Raw genomic sequence first — 16,221 nt, 5'->3', positions numbered from 1 at the left:
CACTTTACTCTTATGTCATAATGCAATGACATGCTTAAATTTTAACACAATGTAAACCAAGTTAATCCCTAAAGTGGTTTACATTCACACAGAGGCTAATTCCTTAATTGCATGCTGTCAAGACATTCTGTAGTTTCATGTTTAAGTAAACAATTTTAATTTCTAATTGTTAATGTCATGTCATGGGATCGCGAAACAGATAAAAAAAAACCGGGAGTGATCTCCCCTAAACTTTCTCGAATATTCTTATATAAAACAACAGGGGATGGGAACTCGGGCTATACACATGATTTTTAATCCATTTTAAATACTTAAAGTTTTTAAAATAGAATAGAATCTCATAGAAAAAAGAATTGCGCACCAAGCGAACGCCAAATAAAGATGTGCATAACAGTGCGCAATATTATTAGTACTTTTATAAATTTACATGCGGTTATTGAGAAATCGGAAATAGCGTAAATTAGTACTTCCGGTCAACGGAAATTACTCAAAATTTGACAGAAGGTAGAGAATCAGATCTTTTACTTACATGTCAAATCTCATTTATCCATCTGAAATAGTACTCAAGTTATAGGCTTTCGTATATACGAGAAAGTAATAATCATTAAAACTAAAATGTCATTGAGCGTCATTTAATTTTGAGTTATCACTACGGTTGAATCATCACTCCTTGTCATAGCATAAAGTAAACTGTAAATAAATGTAATTACTAATTTAACATCTAATTATATTTTAAAATTATATATTCGTGCATTGTCATCGGAAATTAGCTTATCTGAAAAGATGGAGAAAAACAAAAACATGAATTAAAATTGAGTTTCCAGATTTGCCAACTATCCCATGCAAACTCGTATTTAAGACAGACAAAGCCAAAAAAAAAACAGCTAGCAAAATATAAGCTTGAAGGTGGGTGCCAGCATTTTCTGGTACAACAATGAAGACTTCACTTCAGTTGATTCAATTTAACATTCAATTTTTTTTTTTAAATTGTGTAGTCCATCGATTCAATTTGACCCCCGCTAAAAGCACAGTCGCCTCCACATTTCACCACAGTAGAGAACAACGGCAGAGTGATGGCCCCTGATTGTGACGTATTCGTTCGCACCGCGGCAACTTCCGGGTAAGCCGGGGATGTCTGTGTTTCAAGGTGGCGTAGGGGGACATCACCAGAGGCGGCACCCCAGGAAAAAACAAAATGGCGGAGAAATTGGGAGTGAAATCGGAGGTCCATCCCTGGGGAGGAATTGTAATGCAGTCAGTAGCTCGTTTATCACCCCCGGGGTGGTGGGGGGGGGGGGGGGGCAGAGGGGTGGAGGGTGTGTCTCTGTCTGTGTTTGTGTTTATGACGTCCTCACGGGGTGGGGGGAGGGTTGTTTGTGTTTATTTGTGTACAATGATAGGGGTCATCCGTTTATGACGTCTACACAGGGGGGGGGGGGGGTGGTCCGAAAAAAATAGACTTTTGTGGATGCATGTGGACTGGGGGGAGGGGGTTAGGGTCAATGTGGTTATCCACATGCGGAATCAAACCACAAAATACTTCTTTCTTCTTCTTCTTCGTTCTTAATTTTTAGTGTTGGAAGGGATCGAGCTTATGTGCCAGAGGATTTGAACTCGAGACTTTTTTCGAATTTATCAACCATGAGCTTTTGCCGACTCGACCATGCTTCCATCACAATTAAGGATTACGTGTCAACTGGTTTTGCGCCATTGAGGCCATTGACTCCGATTTCAGCCTGCTTTTCATTTTGGATTTGCTTCCATCGCCTTTGTCCAACCAAGAACAAACTACAAGGCAGCAGTTGTTTGATTTTGGAGTTGTCTCTCCTAGAAGAGTGGCTGTCCCCAGCTAACGAGCCTCATCTGCCCGAGCACAACATACTTACATTTGATAATTTAAAAAAAAAATATTTAAAATACATATAAAATATACAATAAATCAGCAGTTCTCATGGTAAATGTATCAGTAATGTAGCTGTATACCGCCCGCCTAAAAAAAAAAACTTTTTTTTTACAAGCGGGAGGGGATAGGGCAGTGACGGCGGCAATTTTCTAAAACAATTCATGGTATTTCAAGTTTTATTTTAACATTCACACAAGTGTAACTACATCATTATTTTGTGTCAAAGCCTAAGATGATGTTGATCTAGTCTAAGCGGTTTGTTATGGAAACACATGCAGCCTAAAGTTGAGTAAAAGTAATAATGACGTCACGTTAATTAGCCGAATTTACCCGAACCCATATATTCGTTGATATCTAAACAGCCACAAAGGACAGTAAAAAGTTAGGTCTACAGCATCTTCAATTAAAAAAAGATGCATGACTACCTGCAATCTTTGAATCTATAACAAATAGTGGGTAAAAAAAAACTTTAAAATCGAGAGGCATGCGCGAACACTCTTTCAATAAAGAACAATTTTAGATAGTCTTAGCACATGGGTCGGCAACCTGCGGCTCGTGAGCCGCATGCGGCTCTTTTGATGTCTTCATGCTTCATGCACAAATATTAATAACGAGCCGACCCGCGGCGTATCATAAGCCGATAATTAGTTGTTTTATTTTCTACTTTTTAGTCATTCATAATGTGTGAATTCGACAGTATCAACGCTGCCACTGAAAATATTTGCTTTAAAACACTATCCGTAGGCCGTTAAGGACGATAACCCCCCCCCCCCTTGACACCCTTCTTTCCACCAACCCCAACCCCAACCCCTACCCTACACCCCCCCCCCCCCCCGCCGTTACCTCCCCTAAGTTTAAAATGGTTTCAAACTAAATTATATGCCCCTAATGGGGATCACTAAACCCGGCTCTACGATTGTAAAAATTTAGCTTGAACCACAGCTCACCAGACCATGTGGGGGTGGGGGAGGTTGCGATATGCCTAGATAGGAAGAGAGGAGACTGCTAGGCGCGCTTACAGCTTGTTTTCTAACGTCTCCAAGAAGAGAATTATATATATAGATTATTTTATTTTATTTTCAAAACTCATAAAAATATTGTTCTGCAACATTCGGTAATGAACGATAAAATAATAAAAAATAATACTCGTTATTCTATTAGAATATTTAGTTACGCCCTATCACTTCAATGGGACGACAAAGTCCCGAACAAGGAAATATAGCGAAGGACAGGATTAAACGACATTGTCTCAGAAGTTAGAACGAGGAGATGGAGATGGCTGGGCCATGTCCTACGCATGAGCAAAAAAGGACTCCCCAACATGGCGCTGAAGTGGAACCCACCCGGAAGGAGAAGTAGAGGAAGACCACTGGGAACAAGGAGGAGGGAGATGGAAGAAGAAGTACAGGCTACTGGCAAAGCCTGGCATGAGCTAAAGTGGCTCGCCCAGGACAGGGTGGAATGGCGGAGATTTGTTGTTGCCCTATACTCCACAGGGAGTGATGAGGATTAAGTAAGTAAGTAAGTATCACTTCAATAATTTCCCCCTTGAAGGGGAGCCAAAATATTAAAGACAGGAGCATTTGAACGAAGGGCACATTGCAATGGAATGGATTGTACTTGTATTACTATGTCTAAAAATAATGCTAGTGTGTTTAAGCTTATAAGTTTTATATTCTTTTTAGTAGTCATTAATTTAATAAAATGATTTTTATAAATTTCGATAATTCATATATTTGATTAATTGAATAAATAGTTTATCTACATTTACGCTGCTGTATTATACTTTTTATAGGTGTCTTTGTTTATTTTTGTTATTTTAGCTATTCAACTCTACGTTATATCCCTTGGCTAGTTTTCAAATGGGAGATAATTCATTTGTACTTTATACCACGATATATGCGATCCATCCTCAACAAACTAACCTCTTTCTTTTAATGATAAACCTACGATTGAGGATCCTTTAAAAATATTTTTTTAAAGTATAATTTTAAATTTTACTTGCGGGCAAGAAGGTAGATTTTTAAAAAAATAATTAATTGTTATTTTTATAACATTCTGTTTATACGAAACGCACGTCATTTCATATTCCCATATGTTGAAGTCACAGAAATAGGCGAGTGTCTATCTGTGTTACTGTTGCACCCTCCTCTTATTCAGCATTATTTTGGACTTTTTTTGTGGGTTCCATTTGTTAGTATACTATAGTATGGTGACTCTCTTTGAGATTCCATTAGATCAGGGGTCGGCAACCTTTTACTACGGTAGAGCCAAAAGTTACAATTTACAAAATTTCCCAGTTTTTAAAGAGCCATTAACATTTCTATTTCTATATTTGGTATTTTTTTTTTTGATTAGGATTAGGTAAATACGTTTTATTTGTTATTTAAAATAAATAACTTTAAATATGAATTAATATTAATTCATAAAAAAATACACATGTTTCACCAGAATAATAAATTAGTAAACAAGTAATATATTTATAGGAATATTCCAATTGACTTTAGAAGCTGTTAATTTGTGCTTTTCTTTTTTACGGACAATATCGGCTCAGGAGGTGTCTCACTTTAGCCAGGCAGGCCTCAACACGGCAAGCTTCGACTAACTAGCTTAGATACCGGTTTTGATTACCGTTTATCGGTCGCTTCTGTCATTCGGTTCTCACCAGGTTTATCTTCCACCCCACTGAACGCAGGGTAAACTTGTACCCCACCGTCCAGTAAAATTGAAATCATATACCTATAATAATATTTTTGCAAGTAGCTGACATCCAACTTGACATCCAAAGAGCCGCATACGGCTCGCGAGCCGCAGGTTGCCGACCCTTGCATTAGATCAGTGGTTCCCAACCTTTTTCGAGTGGCGACCCCCTTTTATAAAAAGTAAGTGACCCGCGACCCCCATAGAATTAAAAAGCCGAAATTAGTATGGAAATTAATATGCACTAAAATAAGATTTTCTAGTAGACTTTCAATATGAACTACTCTTGATAACTGTTTTAATAGCATGAGTAAAATTGCATACTATTCACTAAACCTTCGTGGTTAAATTTTTAATTTAATTTTTTTTTGTTTACGCCAACCTATGTCATTATAATTATCTTAATTTTGTTTTTAATCGAAAAATAGTGTTGAAAATATATTCTCGCAAAGTCAATCAATTTTACGTTTGGGTATGAATGGTGAATACTACACCAAAATTGTCTCTGCAGTTTTTCATCTTACTCGGAATCATTCTGCAAATCAAAGAATTCATCTTGTAATTCATCGGGAATGCTGGCAACATCAAGGGAAGAAAAGAATGGGTAATGCATCAATGCAGATTCTACTTTTTTCAGCTCAGAGAAATAGCGATGCAGTTCGTTTTCAAGAGATTCAAGATGCCCAGAAATCGCTTCTTTCAAAATTTTAATTATCTCACAATCAGATTCATCTACCACACCGCAGTTTCACAAATTTACAATATTTCCAAGATTTATTTTCTTTACCGATTTTGCAGCTTTGATAAAAATGCCCCGAGATTATCATGGAAAGTTATAATATTCGTTCATTTTCCCTGAAGCTTCAGGTTAAGCTTATCTTGAAGTTCGAACACATTTACTAGGTATGATAATCTCTCCAACCACTCTATGTCGTTTTAAGTATACCAAAAAGGCTTGTTTCCTTTGCACTTCCAAGAACAATTTGATTTCAGATTTCAATTCAAAAACACAATTTACAACATTTCGTCTGACAGCCAGCGTACTGTAGTGTAGAAGAGCAGAACCTCGTGATCTTTATTCATGTCTTTGCTTTGTTCTTTGAAGGCTCCAGATTTTATATAATTTACGACTTATACTAGCAATGGACTCTTGATGTCGATTGGTTAGGGCAGTGGTTAGGGAGCTAAATCTTTTCTGTTTCCTGAAAGCCCGATTTTGACCTAAGCATAGATGGCGCACCATCCGTATAAACCCCCACAGCAGTTTTAACCCATTTTAATCATCCAGTTTAAAAAAAACGTATTTATTTTCTACATGCTATCTTCACAAAAGAGCAACTCTTCTTTGCTATCATCTGAATGAATATAGACAAAGACCAGCAACTGCGAACACGAACTCACGTCTGTTGATTTATCAACTTGAAAAGCAAACAATGGTGAAAGCTTAATTTCAATAAAAAGGTGTTATTTAACATTTAGATCTACGTACATGCAGCGTTTGATGAGATTTTCTCCTATTGTTTTTTTATTGGCATTTTCTATCGCAACTAGCTTCTTACCGACGAAAGAACTCCATATCTTTTTTTGGTGTGTTCCGAATGACTCGTCTAAATGACGTTTTAGTTTTGAAGATTTCATAGATTCGTGACTGAGAACAACTTTGTACAGTGCGCTTTGTTTCTTCTCTATTACATTTCAAGTGATGTTAATGAAGCCGAATTTAGAAAATTCTTCTAAATATTTATGTTTTGTTTCTAATTACTAAGGTTTAGTATGCCAGTTGGCGACCCCCTAGAAAGACCTTCGCGACCCCCAAGGGGTCGCGACCCCCAGGTTGGGAACCCGTGCATTAGATGGATGAGAAGTTGAATCCTGACTACTGAACGTTGTCTCCGTTGTTAGGCATCCAGAAATATTCGAAACGTGAACATTTAGATAATGAATATTTGCAAGGATTACTAAATGTATCAACTAATCTTAATATAAAGGAAATGTGTTTCTATTTTCAGACACCGAGTAAATCGGTTGTGTGATTTTGTCCCTTAATTTTCAAACATGAGATAATGCATGGTCCACAGCCAACATCTCCCAAACTTATTGTTTTGTTAACTTATTGTTTTGTTAACTTATTGTTTTGTTAACTTATTGTTTTGTTAACTTATTGTTTTGTTAACTTATTGTTTTGTTAACTTATCGTTTTGTTAACTCAGTGTTTTGTAAACTTATTGTTTTGTTAAAGTATTGTTTTGTTAACTTATTGTTTTGTTAACTTCAAATGTATTTGCTGTGTTAACTTGCCAGTTGTTTGCTTTCATTGCTAGGTATTTGTTAATTTAGTATATTGTTATTTCTTTGCTTTTGTTTAATTAATAAATTACAATTGTTGGTTTGCTTAGATCAGCAGCCAATTGCCTTGTTGTTATGCATTTTTTTTCTATTATAAAATTTTACATTAGAGATTTTTTTTGTTTTTAAATTCCTTCTTAAAGAAAACTTCAACTCCATTCAGATTACTGAAATATTTTCACGTAAGAGATTATGACTTAGTTACTTCCGTCATTTTTTTTTTAGCTTACTCAAGTACCCAGCATTAGGATGTTAGCTAAAGTCTGCTGGACATTGTGCTGACCACTTCAAAATTCAGCCCATTAAAAAAAACGAATTTTATCTCTAATTGCAAGGAATACACGATCCCCAAAACGGGTAATTTACTTTTTTTTTTGTGAGGAAAATAAAAAACTCGAAATACAATGCCAGAAACAAAATAAAAACGTAAGCCAACAGCCGCGTGTGATCAGCGAGATCAGTGTTTCTTCCAGACTTTTTTCTCCGGGGGGGTACTTGAAATCTTCGGGGGGGGGCGGTAAACTTTCTTCGGGGGGGGGGGGGGGCGGACACTGTTAAAAGTATATATTTTCTATATAAATTATATAAATTTCATTTCGTTCGGGGGGGGGGGGGGGGGGGGCGGTAAAAAATTTTCGGGGGGGGGGGGGGGGGCTTCGCCCCCCCTAAGAGATGCCTGGAAGAAACTCTGAGCGAGATCATTCGGTGAGATCTTGTGACGAGGAGGATAGGAGACGTCTTTATGGCTGCGGTGACGCCCCCCCCCCCCCATCCCACCCTATACCCCCCCTCCCCCCCAAGTTCGATCAACATTGATTGCCCCGTGCCCATGTGGATGTTTACATCATCGCCGGTTTAAGTCTAGAATTTAAATACAGTGACGTAACGACTGAGTTTGGGGGGGGGGGGAGGGGGGGTAGAAAACTTTACGCGGCGGAAGTTACGGCGTTTGGTATTGCCGAGCAAGCACAACATGGTGATGATATCACCACAACAACATCTAGATTGTATCGCCTCAGCAACATCCGGATGATATCACCCCAGACATCAAGGCGCTAAGATGACTTCCGGCTTGAGAAAATGTAAATTAGAAGGCAACAAAGTGGGGGGTTAACAAAGTGGGCGGCAACAAAATGGAGGCTGTAAAAGACGGGCCAAGACAAACGTTTGTGAGGTTTTACGTTAACCAGCCGTGGGTCTATAAGCCCTGTTGTGGGGTGTTGCTGTTTATTTTTGCTGTGTTTATTTTACTGCACTGTAGGCCTTAACATCAGACATGGAATTCATACTATACAATGGAAGACATGTTCATTTTCTTATAAGCAGTTCGTGGAGTAAATATATATATATATATATATATATATATATATATATATATATATATATATATATATATTATAGTTTATTTATTGATAAAATTATATATATATATATATATATATATATATATATATATATATATATATATATATATATATTATAGTTTATTTATTGATAAAATTATATATATATATATATATATATATATTATAGTTTATTTATTGATAAAATTATATATATATATATATATATATATATATATATATATATATATATATATATATATATATATATATATATAATTTTATCAATAAATAAACTATAATATATATATATATATATATATATATATATATATATATATATATATATATATATATATATATATATATATATATATATGGGGGGGGTACATGGGTGTTCGTATGCGTATAAATGATACAACTGCAAGTCTTCCTCGCTACTTCTCAGTTCGTCTATTGTTGGTTGGCTGTTTCTGGGGTTTACAAAAAAAAATATGAGTGCCTAATACACATTGTACAGTTATGTAATAATTTGGTGAATTTTGGAGAACGGCATGGTCGGGCTGGGGAGGGAATGATTCCTTATTCTTAAAGTCACGAGTTCGAACCCCGAGTTAATTAAGTTCGTTGGCTGAGACAGCATCCCATCCAGCAGAGAGAACTCCATACTCAAGCAGCTGATCTTAAGCGAATTGTTCTTGGTTGAACGAAGGCTTTGGAAGCAAATCTAGAAAGAACAGCATGTTGATATCTGAGTCAACGGGCCTTATGGCGCATAACATGTTGACACTAATACTTAATTATATCGGGGGAAATTCTCTTAAGTATAACACTATTAAGAACGAAGAAGAAGATGATGAATTTTGCATTAAAATTATTTATTTTTAGAAATTAAAATATAAATTCTAGCTTTAGAAGAATGTTATAACTCATGAATATTTATCATTCTTTAGTAAATATTGTATTTATTCCGAGGATAAATACGCACAAAAAACTAAATGTAGACATTACCCAAAACTAAGGGTGTACCTAGGCGACGTAAGACAAAAGGTACATTTACAGTGTAGGAAAACTTACCAGTGTCTGTCCCCAATTCCCCCGGAAAATTTAGACAGCCCCCCCACCCCCAAACTTTCAAGAGCCCCCCCCCCCCCCCCGCCCCACGGAGCAAGATGTCTGAAAGAAACGCTGAACCGGAAGCCCTACGGTAAGTACGGCACCACTCTATTTATAGCCCTTAGTCAAACTACGTCAACGGATAATGAAATATAATTTGTGGAAATTTGAAATCACCAGAAAGTTCTCATTAAGTTCACCAATTACTTTGATGCCCAATCCACGCCCGATTTAGGGAGTCTGATTTGAACCTAAAACAGAATGAGACGAAATTAATTGAATCAATGCCGACCAGACGACGGCGGATACCTTAGCTAAACTGGACCCCCATCAAACACCGCGCCATTGATTCCTCAAGTCAGATGTAGACTGCTGACCGCTCGGACTCGAGTTCGTTTAACCAGAGACCAGTCAAGTCCGGCCGCTGGAGAGAGAAAGCCATAAAATTCTGTGACGTATTGACCAAAAAAACTTTGGTCTTTCAACTAGTTTTTTGGGGGTAGGTTTAGCTAAATAATGGGTTTCAACCGTGGGGTTCAATCAGGTTTGGGTTTATTCTTACAGACGGTTTTAATCATATTTGGGTTTATACTTTTAAGGGTTTCAATCAAGGTTGGGTTTATACTTGTAGGGGTCTCAATCAGGGTTGGGTTTATTCTTCCAGACGGTTTTAATCAGAGTTGGGTTTTTACTTTTACGTCATGGGTTTGAACTTGGGTTGGGTTTATACTTCTAGAAGTTATAAATCATGGTTCGGTTGATACCTACGTCATCGGGTTTAAAGCAGGGTTGGGTTTTACTGTCACGTCATGGGTCTGAATTGGGGTTGGGTTTATACTTCTAGTAGTTTAAATCATGGTTCGGTTTATACCTACTTCATAGGGTTACCAACAGAGTTAAATTTATACTTCTGACTCGTAAGGTTTTAACAAACACTAGCCCCGTTCAAAAGGATTTTAGTTTTAACAAAAAAAAAAAAAAAAAATTAATGTGAAACTTTAAAAGATTATTAGATTGCAATCTATTTTTAACATTCGCCCACAACCGACGCATCATGGGAAATCCCGTTGTTATTTTTTTCCAAAAAACATTTTTAAAAATTTTTCCGTTGCTGTTTTCTTGTTATGGTTTTACTGATATAAAAATGTTTAAAACTATTTATAATTATGTTTTAAATAGTCCTTTAAATTCCTATTTGCTGTCGTCTGTTTCGTACATTTCATTATTACTCTGGATGTCGTCTATGTATGACGTCATCAGGGCGAACTAGGCGGTCGCCTAGAGCGCCATCCCTAGGGGAGCGTAAAATGTTATTATCAAAAAGTACCTAGTAATTTATAACTTCTATAAAGGAGTATAGCGATCTACTTCGGCACCCAGGACGTACCCCCACCCCAAAATTAGGTCTACATATGCCTATATTTATTCGCGATAGTGAAAATGCAACCCCACCTCCCTAATTTAAAAAGGTTGGCGCGCTTTTTACCAGTCACTTTGCCTTTTTAATTGGTGTCACATAAAGGATGTAGGAAACGATTTAAAAAGTTCGTAATTTAAATTTCGAACATTTCAAACGGTTATTTAATTTCAAGAGGGCTTGTAAGTCTTGTTTTCTCTGAATTTGAATTAGAAATCTGTCCTGGTGTGCAGAGTTTTCTAATGACGGGGTGGTCGAAGTATTGTACTTGTTTGGTTAATTTTGATGAACCTTTTAGATTTAGGAGTAACGGTGGAAGGCTGTTGCTGGTATGGTTTTGTAGGTATCAAGTATCGAAGTGTTAAAGTGTCATCATTTTTATTCGGCTGTTTTGTAGTTGAAGGTCTAATGGAATTTGATTGGTAGTAGAGAAATGAGAATGCAGGTGATGAATATCGTAGTTCTGGAGTTCGTGAGTATTGATTATTGTGGTATTAAGGTATCGAATTATATTGACTGTTAAAGTGTAGTAGTAGGTCCAGTGAAATCGTTGTTGATTTGGAGTATCATTTGTAGAGCTTGGTTAAGTTAAGCGAGTTGGTGTCATAATTCTGGAGCATCGAGTCTACTTATGTTTAGGTATCGAAGTTGACATGTGTTGTAAATGTAGTAGAGTATATCGAGTATATAGTAAGTTAGATGATTTTATATCAGTACGGAACACACTCCAAAGATAGGCAGGCGTTTTCTAGTTGAAAAATGTTTAGCTTTTTAGGAATCTATATTATAACTCTTAAAGTATTAATATATAATATTGAAAAGGATGGAATTTATAACTAACCGTAACCTTTTTTTTTCAAATAATGTTATTTTTTATTTAATCAATAATTCTATGTCTGACACAGTTACCCGTGTTTGATTGTTGAAAGGTGTCCCTTTATTTAGGGGATCCAAAAATTTTGTAAAAGAATTCTCTTTAAATATGCAATAACTAATGATCTCATCGCAATTGAATAGAAGTATGTTATAATAAAGTTACCGCTTTTATGTTTTCAAACAAAACCTACAGTTAAGTATTCAATATGTAAAAATATATTGGTTTCCTATGTTTACATAGCTAATATAAAAGTTTTAATATAATTATTTAATAATGAAATTTAGAGCTTTTTATTGTGTTTTTCAAGCATGTCTTAGTTATACTTGGTTAATTTAGCTATTCTTGTGAAAGTTTTTTCCCTTGAATAAAATTTTGGTATTTGGATTTTTCAAATGGGAGATAATTCGTTGCTTAACTTCACATTCATTTCAAATTCCTGCACCTTAGGTTGACCGCTTACATGTAAATACAACTTTAAGTTATTATTTGCTATTGTAAAAATTATATAGAGCTTTAGTTCTAAACAAAATAGTTTGGTAGGTTTTTTTTAACATTATTAAGTTGAAAAACAAATGCATCAGTAGCCGTTATAGATTGCAATACTTTATGTTAGTAGACATACAGTCTTAGGGGTCATCCTTAAATGACGTCACACTCGTAGGGGGGAGGGGGGTCCGTAATTTTGTGACGATGTGTGATGAGGGGGAGGGGGGGGGGGTTCAGCTGTTGCGACGTCACATTTTTGCATTATTAAAAAGCAATGTTAGAAAACGAATTTTAGACGTTATTTCGCGTTTTAGATAACTGTTTTAATAAATTGTAATAGATTACACAAGATTTTGGAAAAATATCGATGTTTAAAAAAATTCAACTGCAACTTTGTGTGTGTGGGGGGGGGGGGGGGGGGTTGTAGGTTGAGGTGTGACGTCATTTTAGGGGGGGGGGGGGTCTGGCTTTTTGTGACGACGTGTGACGGAGGGGAGGGGGGACGTAAAAATCGTCAAAAAAGCGTGACGTCATTTATGGATGATTTGGTCGTAAATTAAACTTCTAATTCATTGTCTTTTCATATTTTTCACCCTCTTCTAAAGGATTTATATATAACAATTTTAGGCTGGAATCTATAACATTTATAACCTTTTATTTTTCTAAAACCAAAAAATCGTTACATAATCACACAATATTGACATTTTACAATTATAACTAAAGACAGTCATAAAAACAGGTAAGTTCCGTTTTGGAACACACCTTGGGAGGACTGCAGAGAGCCCAACACCACAAGAACTTTTCTTTTTAAGTGTTTTTTTTAACCAGCCTTTTTTCTCCCGGGAGGGGGGGGGGGGAGCACTTAAACTTTTTTAAGGGGGGGGGGAGCTATTTCGTAAATTACAAAGTAGACTCAGCACTTAGCAACAGTTTCAATAAAATGTGGTTACGCTTGCAAATTGGCATTGAAGAAATTAATACAAACTTTTGCAACGAAGGAGGCAAGTAAAATTTGATTTTGATGTCTTCTTATAACGTGTATGCAATTGACAATAAATTAATATGTCACTTTTAATTAATTGTTTTCCTATACATGTTTTAGTAATTAATTTGTGTGAAAGGGGGTGTTTTAATTAGTTTTGCATAGGGCGCTAAATAACCTGGCGCCGGCACTGGATGTCATGGAAAGGTAGACATTTTTGACGAGGTGTGTCGAGGTTGAGGGGCGGGGGGGGGGGGGGGGGGGGGTCTGACAGTGTGACGTCACCATTTTGCATTTTAAAAAAAGTATTTTTTTCCTGAATTTTAGCAGTTTTCAGTAAATTGTAATAACAATAAATAAAACATCCATCATTTGGCTCCGTCTATTAGAAATGTTTAAAGCCGCAATGGTTTCACTAACTTAAATCAGGTACCCATTAGAGCTGGATGGACTCAGGGACGTCATAGAGAATTGAGCCCGGGATCCGAACTCGAAACTTTCGGGCTAGAAGTCGTTAGCCCTACCATCCAACCACGCCGTCGCTGATAAAATATAAATATAATAATATACTTAATTTTCCCCCGACATAATTTATCTTTTTTTTTTCAAATATCTTTGCTTCAAAAATGCTTTAAAAACTGTAAACTTAAGGGTTATGTGGGGGGGGGGGAATGGAAGTGCGGGATATTTATCACGCATATGATCCTAGACCCATGACCCCAGTCTATTTGGTAGATGACCCTTGACACCAGAGCCTCAACTCGAGCCGGTCATCGGGTGTTTTTTTTTTGTATTACAGCTAGCTACTTAAGGTCTAGTAGTAATGCAGCTGTTGGTCAAAGTAAGCAGAAGTATAATCAAGCAATAGTCTTAGATCCCAATCAGAAATCAAGAATCAAGCTCTTGTCTAAGGTCCTAGACCTTAAACAAAAGATTAAGCTAACGACTTAGGTCTTTGACCTCAACTAAAAGATTAAGCGCAAATCTTAGTTCCCAGACCTCAACTAAAGATTAAGCTAACGACTTAGGTCTTAGACCTCAACCAAAGGATTAAGCTCAGATCTAAGATCGTATTCCTCAAGTAAAAGATTAAGCGCAAATCTTAGGTCCTAGACCTCAACTGAAGATTAAAGCTATAGTCTTCGGTTTTAAGTTCCAACCGCCAACTAGCAAAATATGCTATACTCTGAGGTCACAACCCAAAGGTAAAAAAATCAACGTACAGTCTAAGGACGTGTGTCCCAGCCCCCAACAATAGAGCTGACTATAGCCTTAGGACGTGTGTCCCAGCCCCCACAATAGAGCTGAACTTAGGACGTGTGTCCCAGCCCCCAACAATAGAGCTGACTATAGTCTTAGGACGTGTGTCTCAGCCTCCAACAATAGAGCTGACTATAGCCTTAGGACGTGTGTCCCAGCCCCCAACAATAGAGCTGACTATAGTCTTAGGACGTGTGTCTCAGCCTCCAACAATAGAGCTGACCTTAGGACGTGTGTCCCAGCCCCCAACAATAGAGCTGACTATAGCCTTAGGACGTGTGTCCCAGCCCCCAACAATAGAGCTAACTATAGCCTTAGGACGTGTGTCCCAGCCCCCAACAATAGAGCTGACTATAGTCTTAGGACGTGTGTCCCAGCCCCCAACAATAGAGCTAACTATAGCCTTAGGACGTGTGTCCCAGCCCCCAACAATAGAGCTAACTATAGCCTTAGGACGTGTGTCCCAGCTCCCAACAATAGAGCTGACCTTAGGACGTGTGTCCCAGCCCCCAACAATAGAGCTGACCTTAGGACGTGTGTCCCAGCCCCCAACAATAGAGCTAACTATAGCCTTAGGACGTGTGTCCCAGCCCCCAACAATAGAGCTGACCTTAGGACGTGTGTCCCAGCCCCCAACAATAGAGCTGACCTTAGGACGTGTGTCCCAGCCCCCAACAATAGAGCTAACCTTAGGACGTGTGTCCCAGCCCCCAACAATAGAGCTGACCTTAGGACGTGTGTCTCAGCCCCCAACAATAGAGCTAACTATAGTCTTAGAACGTGTGTCCCAGCCCCCAACAATAGAGCTGACTATAGGACGTGTGTCCCAGCCCCCAACAATAGAGCTGACTATAGTCTTAGGTACCAGACAAAAAAATCGACATTTCTTTTCTTAAGTACAGCACCAATCAGCTACATACGTACCGAATCCCCCAAACCACTATCCCCCCCCCCTCCCCACTAGCAGATGTATCCCGCCAATTTTACGCGTGAGAAGACAGCCCGGGGATCAGCCGGTGCTGTGGGGTGGGAGGGGGATATCGAAGAGAAAACATGCCCGCGCGTGGTGAGCTGTAATTTACTCACTCGGTCACGCATCATTGAATCCAATCATTCAAATTAACCGGCGCGCATGAAAGGAAAATTTGTCGGAACCTGGCCCCTCTCTATATCAATCAACAAACGGACAATTAACGTCCGGATATATTTGTCCGATACAGGGACATGCCTACAAGGGGGAAAATATTGACACGTCCTTTCAACGATCGTTGCAAGTTAATTATAAGACAATTTTTATTCTTGACGTTAATTCACGGTAACGCCCAATGTGGGTAATTATTTTAACAAGTAACAGGTAGGGTAATGTGGATGTAATGGCTACTTAGACTAATGGGGAAAATGAGTCGACAATGGGAGTGTGTTCTAGAAGAGAGAAAAAAAGTTGGGCTGGACTCGTCCATTAGAATAACAAATAAATTAAAGGGAGGCAGTACAGAACTACAAAGTCACCTGTACATTCTGGTGATATATTCTGTGAGGTGTAAAATTTGTTTTTACTTAGGTCAAATGTTTGTGGGTGGGCGTCTTTGTGGGTGGGTTCTGTGTGTGGGTAGGTGTCTGTGTGTGGGGGTGTCTGGTTGTGTGTGTGGGTGTCTGTGTATGTGGGCGTTTGTGTGGGTGGGCTCTGTGTGTGGGTAGATGTCTGTGTGTGTGAGTATGTGTGTGGGGGGTCTGGTTGAGTGTGGGTGTCTGTGTGGTGGGTGGTATGTGTGTGGGTGATGTGTGTGTGTG

The 16,221-nt window shown here is 37.9% G+C and overlaps 1 protein-coding gene across 1 annotated transcript; it reads left to right on the top strand.

Moving 5' to 3' along the window:
• Positions 1-9,464: 9,464 nt before the first annotated feature.
• On the top strand, positions 9,465-15,291 carry LOC131955597 (uncharacterized; the record flags this gene model as incomplete). The annotated part of the gene is made up of 2 exons (XM_059319773.1): positions 9,465-9,499; positions 14,396-15,291. Coding segments are annotated over exons 1-2 (931 nt in total), but the record flags the coding sequence as incomplete, so codon positions are not given.
• Between the last annotated feature and the right edge of the window lie 930 nt (positions 15,292-16,221).

The sequence above is a fragment of the Physella acuta genome, unplaced genomic scaffold (assembly GCF_028476545.2).
Source record: "Physella acuta isolate Inbredline_101_S28 unplaced genomic scaffold, ASM2847654v3 ptg001084l, whole genome shotgun sequence".
NCBI lineage: Eukaryota > Metazoa > Mollusca > Gastropoda > Physidae > Physella > Physella acuta.
Note: the sequence above shows the minus strand (reverse complement) of the source record. Positions and strands in the feature narration are given on the sequence as shown.